Source organism: Oryzias latipes, chromosome 1 (assembly GCF_002234675.1).
Source record: "Oryzias latipes chromosome 1, ASM223467v1".
Lineage (NCBI taxonomy): Eukaryota > Metazoa > Chordata > Actinopteri > Beloniformes > Adrianichthyidae > Oryzias > Oryzias latipes.
The window spans coordinates 3,516,165-3,544,063 of record NC_019859.2 but is presented as its reverse complement, the minus strand read 5'-3'; the positions used below and the strand labels follow the sequence as shown (position 1 = coordinate 3,544,063).

At 38.9% G+C, this 27,899-nt stretch overlaps 1 protein-coding gene across 1 annotated transcript; it reads right to left on the bottom strand.

The window, feature by feature from the left end:
- Positions 1-152: 152 nt before the first annotated feature.
- Positions 153-27,899, bottom strand: hnrnpll (heterogeneous nuclear ribonucleoprotein L like). The gene is made up of 13 exons (XM_011479782.3): positions 27,107-27,899; positions 15,261-15,379; positions 11,593-11,830; positions 10,128-10,213; positions 9,799-9,895; positions 9,574-9,646; positions 7,187-7,246; positions 6,835-7,067; positions 6,110-6,231; positions 3,988-4,186; positions 3,805-3,862; positions 3,625-3,723; positions 153-3,457 (listed from the first exon to the last, which is right to left on the bottom strand). Exons 1-13 carry the CDS (start codon positions 27,332-27,334, stop codon positions 3,402-3,404), a joined length of 1,668 nt encoding a protein of 555 aa, XP_011478084.1. The 5' UTR covers positions 27,335-27,899; the 3' UTR covers positions 153-3,401.

Here is a 27,899-nt window from a genome sequence, read left to right as displayed (position 1 = left end):
AGTAACAGCTGTTTATTTCTTGGAGCCAGCGGGTACTTCCTGTTTGGAACGCCAGGGGGGAGGGGTCGCTCAGTCCAGTTCTCATGGTTCCTTTTTTCGACCCTAACATTTTAAAGTGCAGTGAAATGAATTGTCAGTTAACACAATGTTAAGTCATAAAGAAGGATATTTTATTTATTTTGCACATAAAAGGTTTCCCCCCAAAAAATATCATCTGGTCCTTACAAGCTGTCATATTTTTTTTTACAAACATTGGTCTAAAATGCAGAAGCAGTGTATTTGATACTGATTAAAAGTGTCTCATAAGTGAAACAATCATTTTCTGAAAGCTTTTGTTTCTCTACAATGGATGAAGATTAATTCTCTTTATTTTGCAGAAACTCCTCTGACATTTGTCAAAATATGATGCAGGTTGAGCTGTGGACTTTGCATTGTAACGTTCTTTTGTTACATATTTGTACATTGATTTTCTTTTTACCTGTTTTATCTTAATACATGATCCCCTTTTAGTTTAGCAGTAGCTTTTATTTACATGGCCTTGTGCTCACAAGCCCATATCATTACTCCTCCTTCACCCTGCTTGATAACTAACACAATGTTTAACTTGGTTTTCACCATGAATGACTTGGAGTTGATCCTCCTGAATGCAGGTATATTTTCTGTCTTGCTAGCATGATCTTTTTTTTTGCTTTCTGACTAAAACTGCACCAGATAGAAGAGAAGGGCCCGATGGGTCACATTGACATAATAACAGCATTATTATTATTTTTTTTTAGAGAAAGAATTTCTAGTCCACTGTCACATAAAAATGTATTTGTAATAGGATTTACATAAACAGAACTACCACATGACTGTCAGAAAGACTTATTGCAAACTGTAAGACAAAATAACAGATGTTGATGACAAAGTATTTCTTTATTTTCAGGAGAAAAAAAAGTCAGTAAATTATAAAATACCCAAAGGAATAACTAAAATAATCTACAGAATATCTCTTGTTTGACTGATAATACCACACACCTAAAAAAAAGAACAGAAGTTTGGGGATTTAAGTCACAGTTCAATCACAGAAAAAAACAACAACCCTGAAATCAATATTTGATAAGCAGTCCAGGGTTTTAGTACACATAACAATGATTTAGCTTCTATATCATTATCAACTAAAGAAAAAAAAAAGGTATGGAGTCTTCTCCTTCTGTTTCAAATAAGCATTTATAATGAAAACAAACACATTTTTTAAACAAAACAACTTAAGCAGAATTTCAACAATGTCTTTTCTTTCCTTCTTTCACTATAAATTCAAAACCTCATTCAATAAAGACACAATATCATAATTACTGAGCCACTTGAGTTTGCCTATAAACAATAAAATAGCTAAATTTACACTTTTATTTTTAAATACTCAAAATAAAAATAAAAATAAAAGCTTTAGTACCGTACAGGCAAAGAATACGTGTAAACTTCAGACAGAAAGAACCCGACTGGGATTCAAACCGGGAACTCTTTTACTGTGATGCAGCAGTGTTAACCACTGCACTAACACTCAAAAAATAACCCACAAACTCACAAAACCCCAAATGATCAACATCTAGATTTACTTTTAAAAAGAAAATACAAAAACAAGTCAAAGGTGAAAATGGCTGCTAGAGGAAGCATTTACTGTTAACTCTGTTATACTATTTACATTAAACTATGTCCTAACATTTAGTTTGATAGAGGAGTTGTAAAGCGCATAATAACTTATCAAAAGCTCTGCCTATTCGTCTACACTTGTCAGATAATTATGCCCTTCAGTTGTCAGTTTTTTGCGCCTTTAAAAGTAAACAAAGGTGAAGTGAAGACCTTTTTTCTGTACCTACAGGGTTCGTATCTGACGGCAAAACCACCGAAGGCCGCAGTTCAACTCATCTGGTTGTGTAATCACACAGAGTATGAATAAATTATTTGTTTGAATTCAATCCAAATGAGGAAATCACCAGTGTGTTTTTAACTGCTGCATCCAATCAACAAAAAATGGAGAATTAAAAAAAAACGTAAATTTGAATTTTTTGTGAGGTACTGTAACTGAATTACGTTCTGTAAACAAAACAATGTCTATAATTCTCATTCAAATATAAACAAAGTTTATTGTTTTAGCATATAAATAGAGTATAATACTAAATTAATAAAGATTTAATCGGTCCTTTTTAAATTAAGCAAAGTAAAACCTAAAACGTTTAATCTCAAATCAAAATAAGAAGTCAGGTTGATCCGTGCAGAGACATCCCTGACTGTCACCACCTGCTTTTGTTTTTCTTAACTTTTCTCAGATTTAGAAATATAAATGTTTAAATTCACTTTAGAACTATTGTCAAATTATACTAAAAATTTAGTTTTCTGCTTTACCGGCTTTTTACTGTTTGATGAATTTCTGTTTTGCAGCAAAGAGAAAGAGTTTGATTTGTACGGCTCTTTAAAAGCAAAATTTTTTCAGCTTTTGAGCCCATTTGATTCCTTATACATAAGGATTTTCTAGAGATTCTGTCATGCTGCATAAAACATTTCTCCCTGGTTTAACATTAAAATATGTGCTTATCCCCTGGAGCATTGAGCCAGCTTGATATTTTATTTTGTTTATTTTAATTCCCTAAAACAAACTATAAAGTCTAAGGATTTTTTTAAGAACACAAAACTGCATAATGAGCTCATGCACGTGTTTCAGCCAGTTTGAGTTTAAAAAGTTGCCTTTAGCCAGTTTGAACTGTGTTAACACGCGTTTAGTATTTGCACATAAGTGCCTGCTTACTCATTAAGCACGTGAGCAGAGAACAGCAGCTGCCAGTTTAAATATTTAGATCAAACTTCTGACGGGTGGAAAATTTATCTGAAAAGTTGAACTTTTTAGCAGATAAATGGTCTAATATCTTAACAGAGGGTGTGGATGTAATGAAGTATGCACAGTTTCTAACCCATATTTACTTCTTTATATTCACAAAACTGCAAGGAATCTGTTTTGTAAGGTGTTTTGCATATAATAACATATAATTATTCTGATTGTTTTTGTCTTGAATAAAAAAGAAAAATTGCATTTACTCAGTGGAAATACCTAAAATTCCCTATTCTTATAAGAAAACTTAAACCTTCTGTTTTCTTGTGTTGTAATCAAGTTATTCCCTGTAAACAAGATGTTTTTTTTAATCTAAAATAAAAGCTAAATAAATATATGTCTAAAGTTTACGGCAATTATTTTAAAATAAACATCTTCCTCTGACCCACTCATCATGAAACATGCACATCCATTCAAAATGATCGTAGGGAAAACGTCGTCTGTCCTTCTCACCTTTTTTTTTTTATGTCAACAAACTTGGTTTTTCAAGTGCATCCTGCAAGGCTTCATATTTGAGGCTGCCATCTTTGTTTCCAGATCACAGATGGGATGATGTGGAGAAACAGAGTTTCAGGGTGAAGGGGTTGGATATGCCTGCAGGTCAAAGAAAAGGTTGAACCGTCAGGTAATAAAGTTCCCTAATTTATGAAAAGACAAAAATTCCTTACAAATCTTTAAAAAAAAACAAAAATATCCCCTATCTTTCAAATGAACAATGCAGTGGAGTATCGTCCTTCCCATCGGCTACAGTTCCTACTCACCGGGTATCCTGATCTGATGGTGATTGAGGACAGTCAAAGCTTCAATGGCTTCAGTTTTACTGTCAAACTCCAGCAGACCAGACAGAGTCTTTGAGCTCGCTGCACAGATAGAGCAAAAGAGTCAAAGAAAAAAACAGGAAAGATGGCAGAAAGTGTTGCAAAGAAGGATGGTGAACTCACGTTTGGCATCAAAGACCTTGAACTTGATGAAGGACGGGACGCTGTGTTCAGAGCAGAGCTGCAGAGATTTAATGGATAAGACTGTGCCTTTTTTTCTATTCACTTGTACATTTTTGACAGGCTAAACTGGTTTCCGAAAACAAAAACGACCAAACACATAATGTCCTGCGAGTGTGAGCTTACTTTGAGCAGCTGGTGCTGGGTGAGAGTGGGCGGGCCGTTGTAGAAGTGCAGCACGGCGGCAGGCGGTTGGATGATGTTCCTGCTGCTGTGCGCGCTGCTGAAGCGATTGTTTCTGGTCAGACTGAAGTCCTGATAGCTGCTGCTGCAGTCGGCCAGCTCAAACACTTGGCTGGGAATCACAGCCTGCTGTTTGGACACGCTGAGGAGGACAGAATGGAATGATAAGAATGACAAAAACATCAAAAATGGGCGGTCATTTATGTTGGAGCACCACCGGCCAACACTAGGTTAACGAACCACAAGTAAAGTTTAGTTTATAGGTGTTTTTTTTATATGGAATTTTCCTTTTGATAACAAGCAACTTATATTTTTTTCATAACATCTGCCATAAAACGGCCTAAATTTCCAGCAATAATCAGATAAAATTACCAGCAAAAACAGGAAGCAGATACAGAAAGAGCCCTTCAAAATAAAAAAAAAGGCTGTTTGGCAATCAACAAATGGGACCAGATATAAATAAACAAGTGGAGGCAGTAGGGATGCTACAGTTTATGGTCAAAAATCAAACTGTATGTTATAAAACTGAACTAAATGATGAGGAAGGTGAATGGTTGTGTTCCAACTGCATACCAGTATGTATTCGTTGATAATGTCAAAAACACATACTAAATTTAAGAAGAATTTATTGTTACTTGTTTTATTACATTACTAACTATGTTACCACTGTTACGTGCTTGTAAGCAAATGTAAAAACGGGATTTTTCTGATTTTTTCTTGTCGTTTTGTAATAAACAAGTCATACATCAAACCAAAACAAAACCCAAAAATGTGATGTTTGACCTGAATGCTGGGGAAAGTTAAATCCCAATAAACAGAATATGGAGACTGAATAAAAGACTAAATAATGAGCAGTTAAAGAATGATCAATTTGATCTTTGTCAAAGCTTTCCCAGTGAGCTTTTAACAATGATTATGCCCCTTTTCACCAAAAAAACAAGCAAAAACTGTGTTGTGTTCTAGGACATAGTTTCTGCAGAGCGACAGGAGTTCATTAGAATTGCTTTATTGAGTTGTGAAGGGAGCAACATCGCCCCCCTTCCCCTCCCCATTACTGAAAGAATGGAGCATTCAAACATAATTTTGAATAAAGTAATACTTTATAAAAGATGGGAAAAAAATAATTACTCAGATATGCAATTGTAAGCTTAATTTTTGTTATATATGTCCTCCATCATCAGAAAAATGCTACAATAACATGTGAAAAACACCATCAGATCAAAGAAACCGAAGTTTGTTTTGATTTAAATTCTCTGTATCACTGTTAACCTGGAAGTCAGAGAATCTGAAGCTGCATCTTCAGAATCAGGGAAGTTTCGGCGGAACTTCTATAGGGTTCTTCTGTTCTCATCCATGAAGCCTTCACTAAAAAACCCTGCCTTTTTTTCTCAGCCAATCACAATCATATTTAAATGTTACTGCTGTTTATCTCTACATTCCAGACGGTTTTGCGGCCCTCCTCCGCCCCCATTCTCCACCTGGAGTGGCCTCTACCATCGTCAGAGTCTGGGCTCTGAGGTTTATCCATCGATGGTCCAAGCTGATCCGGAATAGAGACGCCCTCGACCCCACAGCCTAACCACCAAAAAGCTGTCATGAACATTTTTGTATCACAAGTAAACCTTTATTCCCACTCCTAAGATATTTCCTTATTGAAATAAAGATTAAACAATTTTAGACAAATATGTACAACAGTTAAACCGACACAATGGAAATTTCAGGTCTCATCAGAAATTTCTGCTGAACTCCACACTATTTGCCTCCACAGGTTTAGTCTGCTTTGCACATTTGTTAAGAAGACATTCAAACTGCAAACATGCAATGATTTGATCTTTGACATCAGCAAAACGGCGTGACGGAGAAACTCTTCATTCTGTTTATTTGCTAGTTTTTCTGTGAACGGTGTCAATGTTTTTTTCTTTTTAGCTTGAGGACTTCAGAAACCCAAACTTCTCCCAAAGACACCGACATCCCGACCGGCATCATGTGATTTTGATCTGATGATATGACATTTGGGACTTTTCTGACCCATGTGACACGCAGCCCTGTGGTTAGATGTTCTTACCAGACGTTGAGCTTCTTGCCAAACACTTTAATTCCATTGAGATGAGTCACTGCTCGGTCCACGGCGTACTCGTCACCCATCTCCACCAAAGCTGTACCAGGGACACTCTTCATGAACTTTACCTGTCAACACAAACACCTTCAGTTATAAATGCTGCAATGATCCTCAAACGTCCTCTGAAATCTCTGAGAGCAGAACTGTTGTGGGAAATGATTGAAAGAAACAAGATGTGGCCATCTCAAGAATCCCTGAAACAAGGAGATGATACGTGAGCCACCAGCTAAACACCTTTTGTATAAAGAAATATAACAACAAAACAAAGCTTTGTTGTTTCTGGTTTTATGTTTTCACCTTTGCACATCTTGCACGACCTCACTTACAGTAGAATTTTTTCCCACTCATCAAATTTTCTGGCCATCTCTGCCCTACATGTTGCTGGTAAATTGGATTAGGAGGTTTCCAAAGGCAGACGGACTGAAAAACATCGGATCCAGGTAACCAGCAGGAAGGGGATAATATCCTGTTTAAGGACCAGGATAAGGCCGTCCGACCCCAGACTCTTTGATAATTTCGGATTTTTATTTATAGCTTTGTTTAAAAGTATGTTTAAAGCCCAAACTGTTTCCCGAACAGTCAGTTGTTTTGTTTTATAAAGCCGAACACAGACTAAGTTTGCTCTGTTATACTTGGGTTGCAGAAATAAATAAATATGTCTCCACACACACCTTCTCAACGTTGCCATAGAGACAGAAGAGGTTGAAGATGCGGCTGCAGTTCATCTTGGAGGGGTGGAGGCCGCTCACCATGGCGACCGAGCTGGAGCCCAAAAGTGAGGATGAGGACGTTGAGGGGAAGGTCTTCGGGAGGAGTGGTGGGTAGGAGATCATGTCCTGTACCTGTTCGCTGCTCCTTCTATACCTGCTGTTAGTAGGCAGAGTCAGCAGGGGGCAGTGTGGGCCTGCAGACACACAAACACACATTCCAATTAAAAAAAAGGTCGATTTGAGAGAGAAAGAGAAGAAGGAATGATAGGGCAGACAAGCAGACAGATAAAAAAATCAGACAGACAAGTAGTACCATAGCCATTTGACGGATGCTCTCCTAGGATTGCTTGACGCTGCCTTCCCTTGCCCCGCTCTGTAACACACATTAGTGCAGAAATTGAAGGCAGATAAGAGCTGACAGGAAGGGTACAGCCTGTGGCGCCATCACAACCAGGACTGTGTGTCAGCAGCTATTTTAGATGGACACGGAACACATTAGAGGTCTTGTTTCTGAGACTCCTAAACGGGCCCTGACCAGCACTTACTGAACCTAGTTTACCTCACAACATGACAATCATCCAAAAATATCTCATTGACCCGAGGGAGTTCCCTCACAAAGGACATTTCAGGAACAGGAGCAATGAAAACAAAGTCATCACTCTGGGTCGATGCTCTCCGAACATTTGTAAAACTCATGAACCAGAACGAGTTTTAGCAAAGTAAGCAGCCACACACAAGCTGTGGCCACACGTTTGACTTTGTAAACCACTTAGTTAAACAGCTACACATTTTTTATATTAGGCAGCAAATTATGTCCAACTCTCCTCTGGAATAAAATATATATAAAAAATAAACACTCTTGGAAGAATGGAATTTGATGGGATATTTGATCTACAGCCAAAGCAGACAAACTGGCAGCTCTGCCAGAGGGAGGTGAGAATCTCTGCAGATCGTTTCTGTTGTGACATAGTCTAATAGATGCGAGTAAATTAGCACCCCGAAGTCAACGCTTTGTCTTCTGTTAGCTGTGGATGTGTTAAAGTGGCTGAAGGAGTGATGCCTGTCTGAAGGGTTTGGGGGATTATTTAGTCTTTAATCGTATTATTTGTTTCATGTGGTATTTAGACAGTTCACAATATATGTTTCCAATACTTGGATGGTTCTTTTAGCAGCTGAAAGCCCCATCCATCCATCCACCCATCCATCCATCCCTCCATCCATCCACCCATCCATCCACCCACCCATCCATCCATCCACCCATCCATCCACCCACCCACCCATCCATCCACCCACCCACCCATCCATCCACCCATCCATCCATCTGAGTCCCTTTTGGGGTCACAGGGCTGCTGGAGCCAACCAAGCTACTGTCGGGTGAAGGCGGGGTATACCCTAAACAGGTCACCAGTCTGTTGTGGGGCCTCACACTTACGCTAAGTTCATGCTGGGTATGTTCACAAACGCGCATTCACATTTAGCCCACAGTGTTTACATCACTACCTGATACTAGCGAATGTCCACCATCGACAGCTAGAAGAGGCTTAGTGTAATATGTCGTAGTGGTGCAAATCTTGCTTCAGGTTTTGTCTTTCACAGCTCTATTCCGATACCCGAAAGACTTGGTGACGTATAATTTCAGCCGGGCACAACCGGGCTTCCATGAATTAAGCCAGGTTGTGCCACTTTCTATCCATATTTTCTATCTTTACATCACTACCAAATCCAAGTCCCTGATTGGTCAAAGATCAACCAAGTTTAACTTTCAACACATGTTCAATGGCCGCGCTTTTTGTCCGTAGAGCCTGACAAAGGTCTTAAAAGTATGCAACTCCGAGACTTTTAAACACGAAAGCCCAAACATATTTTTACACACGTTTACTTGGACTTTTCTTTGGAAGATACTAATTAACCTATGAGACATGCTTTTGGACTGTGGGAGGAAGCCGGAGTTTCCAGAAAACCCACGATAGCACGGAGAGAACATGCAAACTCCACACAGAGAAGACCCAGCTGGGAATTTATCAAGAGCCTTGTTGCTCTTAGAGGAGAGTACTAAAATAAAAATAAAAAACCCACTACATTAAACAGCTCATTGGCGCTACAATAAATGTTTGAATGTCTGCTGCTGCTTTGCGGGATTGACTTTATACAAGAACTGGACTGAGTGACCCCTCCCTCCCAGCGTTCCAAATAGGAAGAACCCAGTGGTTCAGAGAAGCCAAAATCCCATAGACCTAAACAGAGAAACAGCAAATCCTTGTTTTGCTTTGCTACATTTTTTTTAACTTTCTTGATAATCTCCCTTTTTCCATATCTTTTTTGTTCTGTAGTGCAAGTTATTCAAGTCATTGACCAATCAGATGCCTCATAAAAGTAATGTAGTCTCATGTCCAATTTTCACAATGTTAGACAAATTACAGGTGTGGCCGTCCCGAAGAAACTCACTCCTGATGGCCAAAAGTGGTTGCCATAGCAACGCTTACTCATACCGACTATGACCGATCACTCCTTACTGACGACGTCTGGCTCCATCATGGCGGGGTCAGTAACCGCCATTAAATGGCGACTGGATGGACTTCATGTGGTTGTAAACCATGTCCAGTAATCTTATCCAGTCAAGGGTGCAAGCATACCTGTGTGTGTGTGTTTGTCTGTGTGCATGTTAGTGTGTGTGAGCAGAGCGTGAGAGGGCTGTCCTACCTCGGTGCAGGAGGAAGGGTTTGGTGTAATCCCAGCTGGTGTTGTCATTGCGGACGACGTTCAGTCTGTTGGGCTGCAGGGGGCGACAGAGCACAGCACCTCTGGGTGGGTGTGTGTGCGTGGGCATGAGAATGAGGATGCTTGTGTGTGCGTGCACCTGAGTGTGTGCTTGTTAGAGAATGTCTATATATAGATATGTGTGTGTGTGTGTGTGTTTGTGCTTACCCGAGCATATTCGATCTTCAGCGTGCAGCAACCCGAGTAAATATCGGCGCCGTTCAGGGCGAGCTTGGCCTTCTGAGCGTCCTCCACCGACTCAAATGTTAACAAGCGGGTTAAGGATGACTCACACAACACAACAAGCAGAGGAAAGACACAAGAAGTACACAAAACCACAGAGGAGCGAGTCAGCTCTGCTGGGTCTAAATTTGATCTGACATTGACAGCCAGCCTGACTCTTCCTCCTCCTCCTCATCATCGTCATCCTGTTGCATTACATTTGTAGAATCAACAGAATGTCACGGCATGTGAATGCAGACAAACTGTCAGGATATTCCACCATGGCCTGGATGCCGTTGCGCTTGAAGATGACGATGCGCAGAACGTTACCAACAGGGTTGCAGACGGTGTACAACACATCCTGTAAGAAACACAGAGGTCACATCGTTAAAAGAAATTCCACTGTGCTAACAAATCTGTCTCACAAACATGAAATATAGTCATTGTTTTAGGGCACACCGCAAAAACGGAATCTAGAGAAAGTTAAAATACTCTTTTTTCGAGATGAAATGTCAGATTTTCTGTCATGAAATAAAAATAATCTTATCAACAATTGTTTTTTGGTAAAAAAATTCATCTTAATTTGAGAAAACAGATCATTCGTCACACTGAATGAATGCATACATTGTTTTTAGGGGCAGGCTTCAATAAGCTAAGCCACTGCCATGTTAAACACATTTTGTATTATGTTGTTATATTTATTATTATTGTTATCATCCTGAAGTTTGCAACATATTGTTCATAATTGTAAACAATTAATTTAATACAAAAATAATAACGGAATACATATTTTCAAATGTAAACACCAAAATCACCATCTTTGCTTTACACCTTTCGAAGCTTTTCTCCAAATCAGCTCAGTCGAGATTTTTTGTCTCATTAAAAGCTAGGCTCTATAAATATAGACATTTGTATTAAAATGAGTTAAAATCCTTTTGCTGCATCATCTTGATTATATAAAAAATTTGATTCAAGACTCACAAATCCCCTTTAATTTCACTCTATTTTATGGTTCTACTTAAGGATATTATTTAAAATTAAATAAACTGGTATTCATTGTCATCATTTTGGAAAACAACAATGTAGATTTGTGTTCTTAAAATACCTGCTAGTTGCAGATTTTAGGAGAATTTATAAAGATGGGCAATATTCATAACACGAGACTCTCTTCCTCTTTCAGGTACCAAGTTCACATTTTGTTTTGAATTTTTTTTTTGTCACTAATCTGTACAATCAGGTTAAAAAAACCTCCAAAAATACAAACCGTTTGCTGAGAACAAGCAAAAAATATCTATTATTGGACTTTAGCATTCAGTTAGAAGGAACAGTTATCTTTTTGAGCTTATTTTACGCCTTTCTGAATGCTTAAATGGAACTTATTGTTTCTACATTTTTATTCCCTGTTATAGGATTTCTAATTAACGTTGTATCAAAGTCTCAAAAATGATTTTATAAATTAATCTGGGACTGAAAAGAGATTCTTTCTCTATGACTTCTTTCTAGGATTTGATCAAAATGAAGCTTCAAAGTAATGTAATTGGAATAACAAAGGCATAGGAGCTGCAGTTTGTTTAAAATCTATGTAAGCTGGGATTTGATTTGTGAAAAAATAAAAACCATGTAAAAACAACTCCAGAAGGAGAATTTATTTGTTATTTAAGTAAATACTTTTTAAATCAAACACATTTAGTAGAAATTCAAATGAATTTTTATAGAGCAGAGTTGGAGGTGGGCACTCACAGTTGTGATGGGGTACAGCGGGTTCTGGATGGACAGCAGCAGGACTTTGTTTTTGCTGGTGGGGTCGTCTGCATTGGTGGGTCTGGTGATTCTCTGACTGGTGGAGAAGTTGAAGAAGGCCTGCTGGTCTGCGATGTAGACCGGCTCTCGGCCTCCGCAGGTCACGCAGCGCTCTGCGCTCTCCACGCTGTCGAACTCCACCAAGGCCTGCCGCTTAAACGGCATCATCATCACGTAACTGCAGACAGGAGGTGAGAGGGGGGCGGGGCTTTACTCAGACAGGTGGAGCTGTGTTGTTCACTTTCAGTATAGAGCAGGTTATATTTAAACCTTTTAGACAATATTTATTTATTTTTTTTAAGATATGTTGCTATCTGAAATACAAATGAAAAATATTTTTATTGGAAAAATATTTAAAAACTGGTATGAGAATCAACAGAAGAAAACCCGGCACAAATATCCACAGATATCCATCATACATCGGATCACAGAGGTTTATTGCAGATCTCTACCAGACGACTTTCCCACATCGTGTCCCTGTCTTGCCCGTTGTAAACAAACTGCCACTTTTCCTGCAGAAGGTTAGGGTTAACTATAGTTTCATAACACGAAGGATAATTTAAATAAGGCACATTGACTGTGGTTTTGGGTGATTATTAAGAAGCCGTCTTTTAAACTTGTATCAGTGCATCGGTGAAACTCACTGTCCAAAGTATACAAGAAACAACCATATCTGTTTTTGGTTTGTTTTCCTTTCGTTTTAATTGCTTGAAATAAACCATTATTAATTTAGCAGAGGTTACTGCACCCAGTTTCTGTTGCTATTTGAGGGAAACTGTGTGTTTAAAGACAGATTCTCTTTGATCTATTGTAAACCTTTCCTAGCAGGTTTTTTAAAGTATGATGATACAATTTTTAGTCAAAATAAAAAATAAAATAAAAAAACTGTCATTTTCTGGGACATAGTTTCTATAGAGTCGCAGCAGTTTGGACATTCACTATGACTAACAAAAAGAAATACTCAGAAATGCAATTTTAAGCATATTTTTTCGTTTATAAATGTCCTCTACCATCAGAAAAATACAGAGTGGTTCTTAAAAATGTCTGAAGTTGTTTTTTATTTATTTTTTAGATTGTTGAAATTTTAAGAAGGGCCGATTTGATTCTTCTGAACGACTGTTCTGATCATCTGTGTTGGGTTGTAGTTTCTGAGACCTTTTGAGCCCTGGCAGATTTCAGCAGAAATGTTTGCTACTTCTTGAAATGTAGAGTTTTGTGATTACTATTTTGTCTGTGAACAAAATCAGAAATACAATTTGTTTTAAGGCTGTGAGCTGCACGGCGGTGTAGTGGTTGGTACTCTCTCGCATTTGCAGCGAGAAGGCCCCGGAACAAACCTCAGCTCGGTTCCTTCCATGTGGAGTTTGCATGTTCTTTTTGTGCATGTGTGGCTTTTCTCCAGTTTCCTCCGTCCAAAAACATGCTTCACAGGTTGACTGGTGTCTCTAAATTGTCTCTAGGTGAGCCTGTGAGCAAGACTAGTAACCAAAAGTAGCTGGGATAGGCTCCAGCAGCCCGTGTTACTCTAATAAAGTAACTAAACAGACTTGTCCAAGATGTCTAGCAGAGATTTACAGTACAATACATATAATAGATGCCCTGGGGTTGGTAGATCTTTACTCTGATTAGTTCAAGACAAAATACATAATTGAATTTGACTTTTAAATTGTGATTTTTCTTTTTATAAAAACATAAAAACTCTATTTTAAAAGAAGTCTGATGTTGGTGCAAACAGGTTAAAACATAAACATGGGTAAGACTAAACTCCTATAAAGTTAATTTACTCCTGGTCTGACGGACTGAAGAAGCAGCGTGACTCAGTTTGGTGCACATGCCGGCCTCTAACGTGAGCAGATGTCAGAGCGCTTCAGCTGTCGTGTACTTCTGCTATTTCCCTGCATCGACCAAAAAAAGAAGTTCCAACAAATTCCTCCAGTTCTTCGTGAGCACCGTTTGAAATTTCACAAAGTGACTCACTGCGTGCAGAAAAGTACAACCTGAAAGAGGAAGAAAGTCTCGTGAAATGTCCACACCTGTATTTTCACTTCAAACTTCCTGAGAGCAAAAAAACAAGCCGCACTACTACTCCATTCAAAATGTAAATCTTTGTAACCTCAAGAAAACGTTCACAAACAAACATAACCTGAGCGGAATTCAGCGCAGGGGGAGACGGCGCCGCTGCTGAACCAAAGTTTCCGGTTGGTCCTGATAAAAACTTGATGAAAAGAGCAGTGACCTCAACCAAGAAGGATGTCATGTTGTCGTCCAAACCGCCACCAAGTCATCTTTAGTACTGATCACACACATGTTGAGAATGGACAAAACTGGTCAGGAAGTAAATGTGGGCCGATGTGTCACTGTTGTATATTTTTATTCTGCTTTCTGTTGTTCATTTTTGAAAAGGTGTGCATTCACAAATGATCAGTATCTGAAGGCTGACAATTAAACCCAGGCTTAAAAGCCGAAGAAGCCATTCATTTTCCATTTGAAGTATTGTGTAATTAATTTAGAATTTGCAAAAACACAAAGATTAGAGTTTATGTTAAGGGGTTTTATCAGTTGTCTGCAAAACTGTGCATAGTGGCTGTTTTTAAGTCTCGAAAGACATAAATATCTTGCAGCATTTGTAAAGAAGGGTAATAACTAGATTTTTATCTGTTGAGAGCTTTGAATACCTATCTGTGTCTGGGTTTTTTTCTGTTTCTACATGCTCTTACCCAAATAGATTCTCTTTCCTGTTCTCTCCGTGACTCATGGTCAGGCAACATTTACACGCGTGTTGCAGCAACTTTTTGACAGTATTTGATGCTATTATTTCACAGACACACAGGCTTAACGTAAACTTTGCTGCAAAATAAAATGAGATATTATTAGCAGAAAAGCTTTTCAGCTCTGCAAGACTGTTTTAAAGAAGCTTATGAGTCAGAGAGCATCTGTGGAAGTTTGACCACAGTCTGCATGGGACGTTACAGGAGACCCAAAGGAAATGACAAGCATGAAAGCTTCACGTGAAACAGGAAGCTGCTGCGGGGCGAGTTTCAGAATGATGTGATTACAGTGGACAAAAACAAGACAGGCGCTGCACAATCTGACACCTGACTGCTGCAGTTTATCAAATACTAAGATCTACAACTCCAACTTTGAAAAAAACAACCCCAAAAACCAAACCAAACAAAAAAACAAATAAGTCCGACCCCCTTCTCTTTCACACCAAGGAAATGCTTCACTTTTCCTGTTCGATAAGATTTAACATTTTTTCATCAGCTGTCACTGAACAACGTTTAAAAAGTGATGTCACAACAGCTGCCCTGAATCGCAAATCACACCAACACATCACTCAACGCAAAAAGCATATTAAAGACCACAAAGGCAATTAAAGAGGCAACACAAAAATAAAAACAACATTAAAATTTTAAAACGTAACAAAAACATTAAGAAGGAAACGTGTTCCTTTTTATTTTGCTTTTTTACAGTCTCAGTGGGATCATTGATATGCATTGAATGATTTGTTGATGTCATTGGCACCTCAGGGCCACCGTACATTTCACGATAAGTGGACTTTGTGTCAATTCTAAAAAATGGAAAATTGATCATGTAGTAATATGTACCAGATGGTGCCAAACTTTTCAAGCGCCTCCACCAGGTCGGCCTCCACCACGGCATCACACAGTCCTCGGACGTGGACGACCGGAGACGGCGGGATGTGGTGACTGTCCTCTGCCCCGTCCTGCAAAGGAGTAAAGCCTGCGTCACCTCTCACCAAAGCACAAACACGGCAGAAGAGCTCCATGAGGGGAATCTGACACAGAGACAAATGATATGATCTGCTCCTTTTGTGAGAATCCATTTATATTTAGACTAAATTCACAAAAAGTGGTGTTCTGTTTTTCTTTAACGCACTTTTTATATATTCACTTTTTTTTTACATCAAGGTATTTGTTTCTCTCTTTGCGCTCTCTCCTTTTAGTGAAAAGTCTTTATGTCACAGATATATAAGTTCTCGAAGCTATTGTGGGTGAAAGGGAGCTATTATTCTGATAAAAAGCAACCTTTTTTTTTCAATTGGTCTTTGGACCTGGTGATTCACAAAAGCGTGAAAATGCAGATCCATCATTAAAATCGTAGTTCTCAGACAGCAAGACAATCAATACATTATGCACATTTACATCTTTACTTATCTATTCACCTCAAAAACAACAAAAAAAAAGCATTCCCGTATTTTTCCGACATTTCTTTTCATAGTTTAGCTGGAGGTGCCACTTATACATGATTTGTTTTAAAAACGACCTCATGTGATTATTATTTTCCCACTAACAACCACTAGAAGGCACTATAAGTGTGTGGCTCAGTATTTGCCACTGGCGGCAACACAGAGGAAGAATCGTCTGCCTCAAAAGCGACACAACAAGCCACACTTGTTTGTTTGTTTGTTTATTTATTTATTTATTTATTTATTTATTTATTTTACAGTTACATAGTCATAATTCATTGTACGTGGGAGCCATGGGTCATGTGGTTTAATGGAGGGGAGTGGGAAGGGTGAAGGGTGGGTTGGGGTTTTTATTGTAATGTTGTGTGTTTACTGTTTTTAGTGTTAAAGCGCTTCGAGCTGCACAAAGTGCATGAGAAGCGCTATTTTATAAATAAAGTTTGATTTGATTTGATTTGACAAACCATGAAGAATTCACCAGATTTAGTGATGTAAGAAGTTCAGTAGATTTATTAGCATGTTTTTCATGCTATGGTTATCTGAATAATAGTTTATATATAATACAATAGATTCCTCTTAGATTTTATGAAACAAAATAAGCATCAATGTGTTACACAAGTGTATTATTATCTATTCCTTCAACCCTTTGATGTTTGAGATTTCGCCGGTGTCACCGAAATAACATACATTTCTTGACATACCCGAACCTTTCAACTTTTCAAACATCAATGTAATTCTAGCAGATTCTTGAGTTGAGAAAAGTGGCGCATTAACCCTTTACGCTATTAATTTACATTAATAGCGTAAAGGGTTGAATGTACCGGTAAGTCAAACAACATCGAACACTGGAGCTAAAGCTCTGGTGTCAAAGGGTTAACAGGATTTGCCTTTCAAGATGAAATGTGGGTTCCTTGTCCCGTATTTTCTCAAATATGTTCCTCCCAAAAGTGTGAGTCATATGTGATTTTGTTTTCTTCTTTATCATGCATGTTTTGGTGTCTGCAATTTATACCCCTGAGCGGCTTATAGTCTGAGAAATATGATAATTTCATCTACCACATAAGTCAATGCTATAATGTCATGGTGTTGACATAAACTTCCCAACTGTAGGAAACAAGTCAACTACAAAACATTCAATTATTTTTTTTGTGTCATAGTTTATATTAGTTAGGTTATATTTTAGGGATGTAAAGGACACCGTATTGATTGAAAACCACAGATATGGACAAGATCGTGTTGGTAAGAAGGTACAGAATCAAATCGGGAAGTAAAAATGTGGTTTCTGGCAAACTGTCATTTTTTCTTCCTCTTCTCTCTACTGTTTTTGTCTTTTTCTACACATGTGATCCAAACAAAAAGACGTCCAATCACAAGCTGGTTTCTACCAAGTCAGCTCAATTCCAATTGGCTGAGGGTGAGGGATGAAAATTCTTTTTTTTTACAAAAGCACTGCAAACAACACCTGAAGAAATTAAAATGAAACACTTTTGTTTGACTGCAAATCAGCCTAAAAGACCCAAAATGTTAAGTATTTAATGTTTAAAGCTGCTATGTTAGTCTTTTTGTTTTTGTTGCTCAAATAAAACAGTCCAAAAACGCTTCTCTGTTAAAAGACATCTTCATTTACAGTTTTAAATGCCAATTAAATCATTAATAACTAGATTGAATTCATCGTATTGCCACAAAATTATTTACATTTTTAATGTATAGAGATGCCTATTGAATCGTGTGAGAGGGAAAGATCCACAACCCTCCTTGGAGAGGATGTTTAAAACGTTTAACTTTAATGATGATGAAACAAGCAATGACGTTTTTATAATGTCTAAAATGCAGAGGCAGACAGAAAGCAGCGTTTGTCTTTTGGTTAGAAGAACTCAGAGAATCAGTTTGAAAAGAATAAAAAAAAACTCACTACGTTTACAATTGGAAACTTTTCTAATAATGACGGTTAAGAAAACCTGGGGTTGAGCAAAAGCCATCTCCGTTGATCATCACCATACCTTTCTGGGTTTTTATTTGTGTAACAGTTACTTGAGCGTGCTGGTTCAACCGCTTTACATCAACCTTTGCAGGAAGTATGCTCTGCATCCTTTGCAGCAGTTGCAGGTTAGTTTGCAGCTAGCGTGGGACAGTTGTCGGATTTGCTTTGGCACGATCGTAAAAACAGGGCTTAAAAAATACTTCATGAGGGTTTGATGAAAACCACTTCTACGATTTTCAAGAATGATAATATTTCGTAAAAATACAATACAAAATACAAGCTTGGTGTGTTCACCCTCTCAGTTTGCCATAATTGAAAACCATGACCAAAGTTTATATATTTCAAATATAACCCATTTTTTTTCACCAAAAATAGACTTGATCAAAAACATTTAAATGCCTTCTCAACTCTAAAATGTATTTGAGATGAAGAAAAAGGTTTAATAGTATTATTTTTATTTCCCAAAACATGGGTGTGTAAGCATCTGTTAAGGTTTCAATTGATGCACTGGAGATACTAACAGGAGCTGCAGCAAGTAAGATCCAAATGTGCTGTTAACCTAAATTTAGAAGATTTGGAGCCACAAAAGCAACGTCAAGGTTTCAAATAATTTCAAGCTTTATCATTTGGACTACAGAAAAGAGTTGAGGATACTGACTAAAGCAGATACAGGCTGAGGAATGAGAGAAATGGCATCAAAGTGGGCTGAAAATGCCCAATAAAAGGAGTAAAAAGACAGAAAGGCAAACTTTGTAATGGACGGTTAAATCAAAACTGTGGAGATGTAAAGACAAGTGAAGAAACCCATAAAGTGATCATCTTCTCCCAACTTACAATAATTAAACACCAAACCAGCGTCAAATACTTTAAACATTCTGAAAAATTAAAATATTACAAACAACGAATAAAGATGGGATGCAGAGTTTGACATATTTCAGATCCTCCTTACTCTGCCAGTTTAAATGCTAAAAAGTCAATTGGGTCCATTTCCTTATTTACATGATTTAGAAAACAAACTTGATTTATGCTTTTTGCAATCACTAAGCCATTCATTCATAAAATGTAGCTTTTTCAATATTTCCAACAATTGAATTAATTGAATTTTGTTTTCTTTTGACAGTAGCACATACAAGTTCCTTTCAAAATAAAATACATCATGTATCCAGTAAGATCTTCCTACTGCAGCAGTAGGAGTCCTCATTTATTATTAAATGAGTACTAATAAGAGTATTTTGCCTCTGAACAGCAACTTGACACTGTCGAACTGTTGTGAATGTGTGCATTAAGCTGATTCTAATGATAAACCATGCAGAGAGCTGGTTAAACCTTTTGCCATTATTTTTCTCAGTTACAAGACTCGTTAGGTTCCAAATGCCTGTTCTAAAGTAAAAAAAAAAAGAAAATTATGAAAGGACTTAATGTCCTTTAATTTACCCTCACATAAGATGGTTTATGTAGATTTGGTTTGTTTCAGCCGGAATTTCTGTGTGCATAAGTATTTCTAAGCATCCTTAAAGGAAAGAAAAATAGTTCTGCTCCAGTTTGGCTGTTAGAAACAAGTGTTTTCAGATTTTATTTTTTACTCCCAGTCACAAAAATCCCTCTCTGCTTTGCCTGTGCCAGGGTGAGTCTCCATGGCAACCATAGACGTTGGCAAGGGGTAAAGGTGTTACCCGTGTACGTGTGAGCCTCGGATTGTGTTGGCGAGTGCGATGGAATGCTGTTGCCATGGTTATTTCAGCACCACTTTTGGGTTTGGAAACTTTCCGCGCCGTGTGCACGATGGTGGGGGAGATGCAGTGCACGCTCTGTCGTCATTGAAACCAAACCTGTGCTTTTTTGGCTTTTTTATTTTTATTTTGATTTTTTTAGTTTTTTGCATGCACGAACCCCCCAGGCTGGGAGTTTGCTAACGCACCGCCCTTCCTGTCTGCATCTACATCATTCCAGCTCCATCCTCCTCTTTCTGCTATGTTCATCTTACTCAGCTCCTCTCTGGGTCACATGCTTCCCCGCTAACATTTACCACATCAGCAGCTGAGCAGGATGAGTTTTTAAATGGACTAATGAGACAGAATGATGCATCATTTATGCAGCCATCATCCACAGGCCGGATGCTGGAGGTGCAGACGTCATCTGTGTGGGGGTTTGTGCTTGAAAAGCTTAACATTTTTGCATTTTCACATTGGAAGAAGGATGACGTGTGGGGTTCACAAAAAGTCTGCACCAAGTTAGAAAAACCTCATAACTGGATCAAAGTTTAGATCTCTGCTCTGATGTCTGCCCTGATCATGGCTCTTTGAGTGATTATTATTAGGAGTTCTTTTTTTTTTTTTTTTAAGATTTGGTCATTTCTTTTTGCAGTGATGTGACAGACATGAATCTTTCTAGCACACGAATTCAGGAAAAGCTCTGAAGGTTACTAACGTGTGCTGTTTTTTTTAACTTGTTTTCTTTAAAAAACTAAGTTGCAAGCCCAATTTCTTCCTGCGTTAGTTTAGAAAAACAGATATTATGAAGTGTTTTCAAAGTGTGTTCAAATACTTCCCACACCAATCGTCTGTTAATCTACCTTAAAGGCGTTCCCAGTGGTCTTTCAATTATGATATTGCTGTTTTTAGACTGAATCAAAAAACCTGTGTCACTTTCTACAGTTTCTACAGAGAGGCAGGAGTTCAGTTTTGAGCCAAATGCCAGCTAAGACGAGGATCTATTTGTCTGCAAGTGGATGCATCAGAATGGAGCGGAGCAGGGAGCTTGTAGCAGGTGAAGCTTCTACGTCACAACTACAATCTTTTTCCAACAGCGTTTTTTTTTTCCGTCTTCTCCTCATTGATCACGATTTGAATAAAGAAATACTCAGAAAGGCAATTTTAACCTCGATTTTCTTCATGGATGTCGTCATCAGAAAAAAATGCCACATGAACAAGATAAAAAAACATCTGTAACCCTTGTGCTATCTTAGATGACCCCACCCTTACATTGACGTGTTCTCCCTACCATGACAAAGGTGGATAAAGGTGGGAAGATTTCATGTAATCCATGGACACCAGTGAAGATCACAAATCATTGAAGAAAAAAGGTTCAGCGCACTGTCTAGTGGGTCTAGATGACCCGACTCCCAATGTTAAAGTGCCTAGGATAGCACAAGGGTTAAAGACGCTTGAAGTTGGTCTGCATCATTGTAACATCTGCAGCTTTAGAGCTTGTCTTAGCTGAACTCCAGATGACATCAAAGAAAATCTAATTGTTCTGCAGAGACAGGAAAATATGGTTTAGTGGTGCACTGAATTTTTAAAACTCGTGGTTATGGATGTGTGGCTTATTTTGTCACAAATTGTTTTAGTGTGTCATCAGGTGCTTTTCTGAACAGGTACGTTTCAAGACTTTGACTAAAGCCTTCCCCCACTGTGGCGTAACAGGAACTATACTGGTTTCACAAACCACAAGTCGCTGTGACCTGTCGCATCCAGGTTGCAGAAAAAGCAGTGCAATTCTCTCTACGGGATCATCAAGCAATCCGCAACGTTGACATTTTGTGCAGATTTGCCCATTTTTTCTTACCGCCCATATCCCCTCCTGAGGGCAAGTGTGACGAGGGCTTAAAAAGATGTGAGGCAGCAGATGTGGCAGTTAACAACAGGATGTTGCATTGAGGTCAGTTTCACCTCTAAATTGGTCGTGTCTATTTAGTCTCTAACAAAAAAAAATAAAAAAAATGTGAGTTTAAATTTGCTTCGACGTTTCCAGATTCTGGATCAGTGCTGCACAACTGATGACTTAAAGGAAAAAAATTTCATCTGAGGGGAAAATAGTTATTTTAATGTATTGAATTTCCTCTATGAGAACCTCAGTGGTGGAACAGATGAAAACACGGAAAGTGCTCAAGTAATCCATTCTACTGTTAAATTTACACAGAGGTCTGCACAGATTTAGCATGTTTCATTCAAGAAAAATGTTGTCAACATTGATTCATTGATTAAGATCAATTGAGCACATTAGTCTTCATTTAAATCAGTTCAATATGTAGAAAAAAAACTGATCAAATCACATTAGTTTCTAGATTTACTTAATTTTATAATTTTATTTTTGTTCAACATGTGTCTTTCTCAAAGCAAAAAAACTGCAGCTAACGGGAAAAAAGTTAAGGGTGACGTGATAGAATTAACTGTTTATATAGAGAGAGAACTGGACTGACTGACTCCTCCCCCCTGGCGTTCCAAACAGGAAGTACTCGCTGGTTCCAAGAAGCAAAAATCCCATTGACTTCTATAGAGAAATAAACAGCTATTAATCAGTCATTCTATTGGTCAGCATAATATTTCAGGCTTTACTAACTTTTTTTTAACATGTTCTTGATAATCCTTTCATGGTATTTTTTTTTCTGTACTGCAAGTTATTCCATTTATAAACTGGCCAATCAGATGCCTCCATAAAAGTAGGTGGTCTCCCATCCAACGTTCAAAATGTGTGACAGGTTTTGTGTCGCCCTGTTTCAAGTGACAGGGGTGTGGCCTTCCAACAAGCTCAGTCCTGATTGGCAAGAGTGGTTGCCATGGAAATGTTGACTCAGACCAACCCAGACCAATCACTGCTTTCCTGACAACATCTAGCTCCAACATGGCGGCGTCTATATTGCGAAACAATGGTGGCTGAATTGACTTAAATTGGTCGGATCAAAAGTAAACTTTCTATGGTTCTAGCTTCACCTCTCATTTTCAGTCAATGAGCACTAGCATGCTACGTCATGCTGCATCTGTGGTGTTTAAGGGGCCTATATCATCCAAAAATCAACTTTTTGAGTTTTTAGGAGTATTGAAAAGTTAATTCCTCACAAAAAACTACCCCAAAATGGTATTCTGATCCGTTCTAAACAATCCTTTTACAAACCTGTGCGCTGAACACCAGCCCCTCCCAACCCACAAAAACAACCGGATTCTCAAATTATGATGTCACAAAGTGAGGAACCGCCCCTTCCAGGAAGAGTCAGCGCTGCCAGCTCCACCCCCAGGCTAACACACACACACACACTTTCTCCGTAGAGCTAGTGGTGATCGGCTAAACGCTTTCATTTTATATACAGATCCATCTTTGGAAAAGTTCAGTTGTTTGTTTTTTATGGGAGAATCGCTGCCGAGGCCGGCTCTAGGATGACGTCATGAAACGGGCGGCAACCACAAGGGGAGAAAGGCGGAGCTTCAGAGATCTAGTCGTCTCACTTCAAAGTAGGAAAATAAGCTGCAAAATTAACTCATATTTCATTTTTGCATTGCAGAGCAATAAATTTTACTTAAATGCAAAGAGCCCCCCTAAAAAAAGAAAAAAGTCAATAATTAAGGTTCCTGAAAATCTTCTGTCTTGTCAAAAAGTAGCCATAGAGGAACAAAGATGAAGAAGATCGAGAACGAATGAGACCAATAATTTGATAAAGGGTAAAAGGAACTGTAATCCATTCAGGAGCAACAGACAATAGCACCGCCATTTACCGGATCTGTTTGTTAACGTGGCCCACACTCAGTGCTGAACACATTTGTCTTTGAAGCTTCCTGTCCGATCAGATTGCAGTAATTACTCTGAGCTAACCTAAGTACTAAAGCCAGAAAACGATGGATTTTATTAATGCAGACAGATGGCCTTTCCTCCGACGGCGTCCCAGCACTTCCTGCCGTCGCTTCAACCTCACTGAGATGCCATATTGTCACCGAGCCGAGGCGTCGGGCCAGCAACACCGACAACTGCTGAAGTGCTCAAAAATAAAAACACTTTCTGTTTTAACCTAATTAGAGGCCATAATATTTACTTGGTTGGTCAGAATATTTCACTTTGAATTTGGCATTTAAATTCCATTATAAAAATTTCAATAAAAACTATTATTATTATTTTGATCTATTTTCAATATTTGTATATTTTTTTAAATACCCTTTTTTAGATATATATTGGTGTCTTTGCTTCTTCTTAACTTTAAAAACAACCTTTTTGCTCACTGTGAATAAAACAACTAAATAAACTCTCTCATATGATGACAAATCCACTCACTGTGACCCCAAAACATGAATAAATGTATTTCAATGCGGCCTAATTTGTCTAATTATACAAGCTTAAAATGGGGACAGATTACTCCGGGTGTCACATTTTAGTGCAATATTAGCTTTTAATTAGCAGATCTTACACATGATAAGAAATCAGGAACATTTTAAAGTCACACAGAGAGACTAGAACAGAATGTGGAAATGTTTTGAATCTATTTCGTGAGAAACTGATTTCCTTTTTTCTCTATTAGGTTCAGCTTCCCTTTTCTCGGGAAACCTTCATCTTTTTTGTGTAGATTAGATTGCGGCTTTCTCCAAATTCCCTCCCCACTGACTTTTTAGTGCACGATATCGGGGCGTTCGCCATTGTGTTCGGGGGGGCCGACTCTACGGTTGTGTGCGAATTCCTTCACCACTCACTATATAGTGCGTTCGCCATTTTGTGGTGGTGTCTCAAAAACAAGTGCCCTTGATATTTCCCAGAAGTCTCTGCAAAAAGCCAGTGCGCATCGATGCTCACTAGATGGGCGAATATAGACCACAATGCATTGTGTCAGAAGAGTTTTTGTTAAAAATAAAGTTTTTAAATGTATTATTTTAATAAACAATCAACATTTTTATCTTCAGAAGACAGTGGACTCATAAATAATCGTTGCAAAACGCTCATATTTATTAGATTATAACTTTGTGAAATGGATGACGTCATATCTGCCGTTTAAAAAATAGTAGTGAGCATGGTGTCCGAATTGCTTTCAAAATACAGGGCACTAGATAGTACCGCACTATAAAGTTTTTTAGTAGTTAGGGAATTCGGACACAGCCTACAATTACAAAATCCAGTCTCCTGGAAATTTCCCAGAAGTCTTTGCAAGAAGTGCAGCGATCCTCATGACAGATAAATACTACGCAGTTTGTCATTTAAACAGAAATATTTGCAAATGTATTATTATTATAAATAATCATCATCAGAACACAGTTAGTTCATAAATAGTCTTCGTAAACTGTCCAAATTTATTAAGTTTTGCTTCAGCAAATGAGTGATGAGCAACGCATTAAAATCCACGACACTGTATAGCAGTGTTTTTCAACCAGTGTGCCGCGGGAGATGGTCAAGTGCGCCGTGGAGAAATTGCCCTCATTAACTGATCTAAAAACATTTTCCATCTCCAGGAAATCAGCTCTTTGTTCATTCAAACAGGCCCTGATAAAACACTGAGTAGTTAGGAATATAAAAGATCTTAAAATTACTTTTTCTTTGTGTTTATTTAATTCTATTAAAGACATTTTGATAAGAATGACGGTACCGCTATTTAGCTGCAGCTGTAACTGTGTAAGGAAAAGTCCCGCCCCTTTAACTGTCTCCACCAATCATTCTTGAAGGCTTAATCACATGTCATCAGTCTGACCAATCAGAAGTGCTTAAAGTCTTCACTTCCTTGTTCTTAATTCTGCTGATAAAGTCGCTCAGTTCTAACAAATATTACAAACACCAGCTAAAGACGAGCTTTAGCTGGTGGTTCATCTTTTAGAAAAAAACAGCCGCAACTTCCTGCTTTTTCTGCCACAATTATCACAAAAATTCACGTGAGATTGCGGGGGGGGGGGGGGGGGGCGCTGTCGATCAATACAGACCATGAATTTCTGCTTTTTTTTTTTTTTTTTTGGATGATGGTGTGCCGCGGGATTTTTTTCAGGGTTAAAGTGTGCCGTGGCTCAAAAAAGGTTGAAAAACACTGCTGTATAGTATGTGGTCATTCAGGGGTTTGGGGGCAGAAGGGGTCATTCTGACACGGCGTTTGCTCTGTTTGGCGACAGGAATGAAGTGTTCTTGTGTCAACATGCAACCCAGCAATTTTTCTGGAGAGGGTAAAATGCATTTCAACTTCCATGACAGGATTGTCTTGTACTACGGGAAAGAGTGGAAAGAGAAAATGATAAAACTTAAGAGAATGAAAGCAACAACAACAAAAAAGGATGGCTGGCAAAGAAAATCCAAATCTACACTTTATTTATGGGGTGATTCTTCATTTTTGTACAGGAATATACAAAATACTTTATATTTTGTATATTTCCCTTAGAGTCTCGTAGATACTACTGTTGGAAGCCGTAAGAACCTCAGAGCAGAATCTTAGTCGACATTGTTAAGTTAGGGGTGTGAGGGGCTGAAAGGCAGTGGGAGAGCCAGTAAACAGATGGGTGATGGGAAGTGGGGGCGGGCTTGCTCCGTGCCAACAGTCCTGCTCTGCAGAAACTATGTCCTATGAAACGACACTGGGTTTTTTTTTTTTTTTGCTAAAAATGACAAGATCATAACTAAAAGACCAAACGCTTTTACAAAAGATCACAAGATGATCAGAGTGGGACTTTAAGATCCTCCAACAGACGTGTGCAAAACTGGGACTCCGTCAAAAAGCCCCCACTTAGTTTCAGCTGCAGACAAACGTGATGCTTCACACTTCTTTGGATCTCCTGTCAGCTCCACCGGCTTTAAACTACAAACACAATGTCTGGCTTACAGCAGAAACGCTGAATCTATTTCCAAGTGTGTGTGTGTTTGTTTTTTTCCCCCTCCCAGACAGAGAAGTGACATATGAGGTTCCTTCTGTTTGCTGATCTAAGCAGTTTTCAAATCAGTGTCGGGCAGTTGCATTTGTAACTCGTCTTTCCTGATGTGTTTCTGCTCATTCGGTCTGATAAGGATCTTCAACAGGAACTCTGCTGCTGCACAAACAAGATCGGCAACAATCCTGCAGAGTTTAATGCCAAACAGGTCACTGACTGGAAGACCAAAAAAAAAGTGACTTTTTTCTGCATGGTTTTGAGGCTCAGGATGTGAGGAGTTTGGGTGGGTTGATCTCATAAATGCTCAGCTTGTGCTGTGAGTTTGCATCTCACAGAGCTGTGAGCTGAAGATCAAAATTGGAACTCTGTGGTTTGTGGGTGTATTGCTGCCCTTTGCTGTGAGGACATGAGTTCGGCATGAAACCTCCTCATGAGGCACTTCCAACAAGTAGAATGCCCATGAGAGGAGCCCAGAGGGAGGAGAGCTGATGTAACGCTCCCAATTCTCCTGACGCCCCTCCTTAATGATCCTCCATCCTGCAGTCATTACAGTACGGGGATGGCATGAATAAATGATGGAGCCTTCGCTAAATAAATAAACAAATCCTGGGTGATGCTTCGCTCCTGTCTTTTCGCCCCATCTTTGTGCGGACAGCTGACATGTTGGCTCACCTTTCCGCCGCTTCTCCGGCTGCGGCTCACAACGCGCGCGCTCCTCACCGCCTCCTCACCGGCGGAGTCCTCCTCCCTCTCCTCCCCCTCCTCCTCCTCTTCATCCTCCTCCTCGCCGTCTTCCAGCTCTCGGGGAACAGCGGCGCCTTCCTCCGTCCGGAGCCGTTTAGCCGGGCGATGGTAATCTCCTCCTCCTCCTCCTTCACCTCCGTCTTCTTTCTCCTCCATCTTCAATCGATGTTCGACCAAAATGAAGGAGAGACGATGACACCTGGCAGACGCGAAGCTCCCCCTCTTCCCGTCGCTCTCTCTCTCTCTCTTCCTTTGCAGCCTGCGCTTGTTTTTCTGCGAAGATCGTGTGAACTGAGCAACGTCTCACTCTGAGCTTCTGTGTCAAGCTGGAAGACAGACTGACGTTTTTCAACTAGCAACGAGTACATGATCATTTTGACCTACAAAGACCTGAGCTAATCTATGAGCTCTACACACAGAATCGAAGAGCCCCAGCTAAGCAGAAATAACAACTGTGGTAATAATCTTAAAAGTTGGGGAGTAACGATTCGTTTGAACGATTCGACTTGTGGTTGATGATCAGATTCATAGTTGATATTAGTTTTAGTCGATTGGATTAACTACTTGCCTCAAATGGATCGATCTGATTGGATCTTAGGATTGTATTAATTAAGTCAATTATTATAGTTACACTCCTAATTAAGAGGATAAATGTTAACATCCATCTGAGTGAAAGTGATCTGCTCACATATAATTATAGATATTCATGATCATGGAAAAA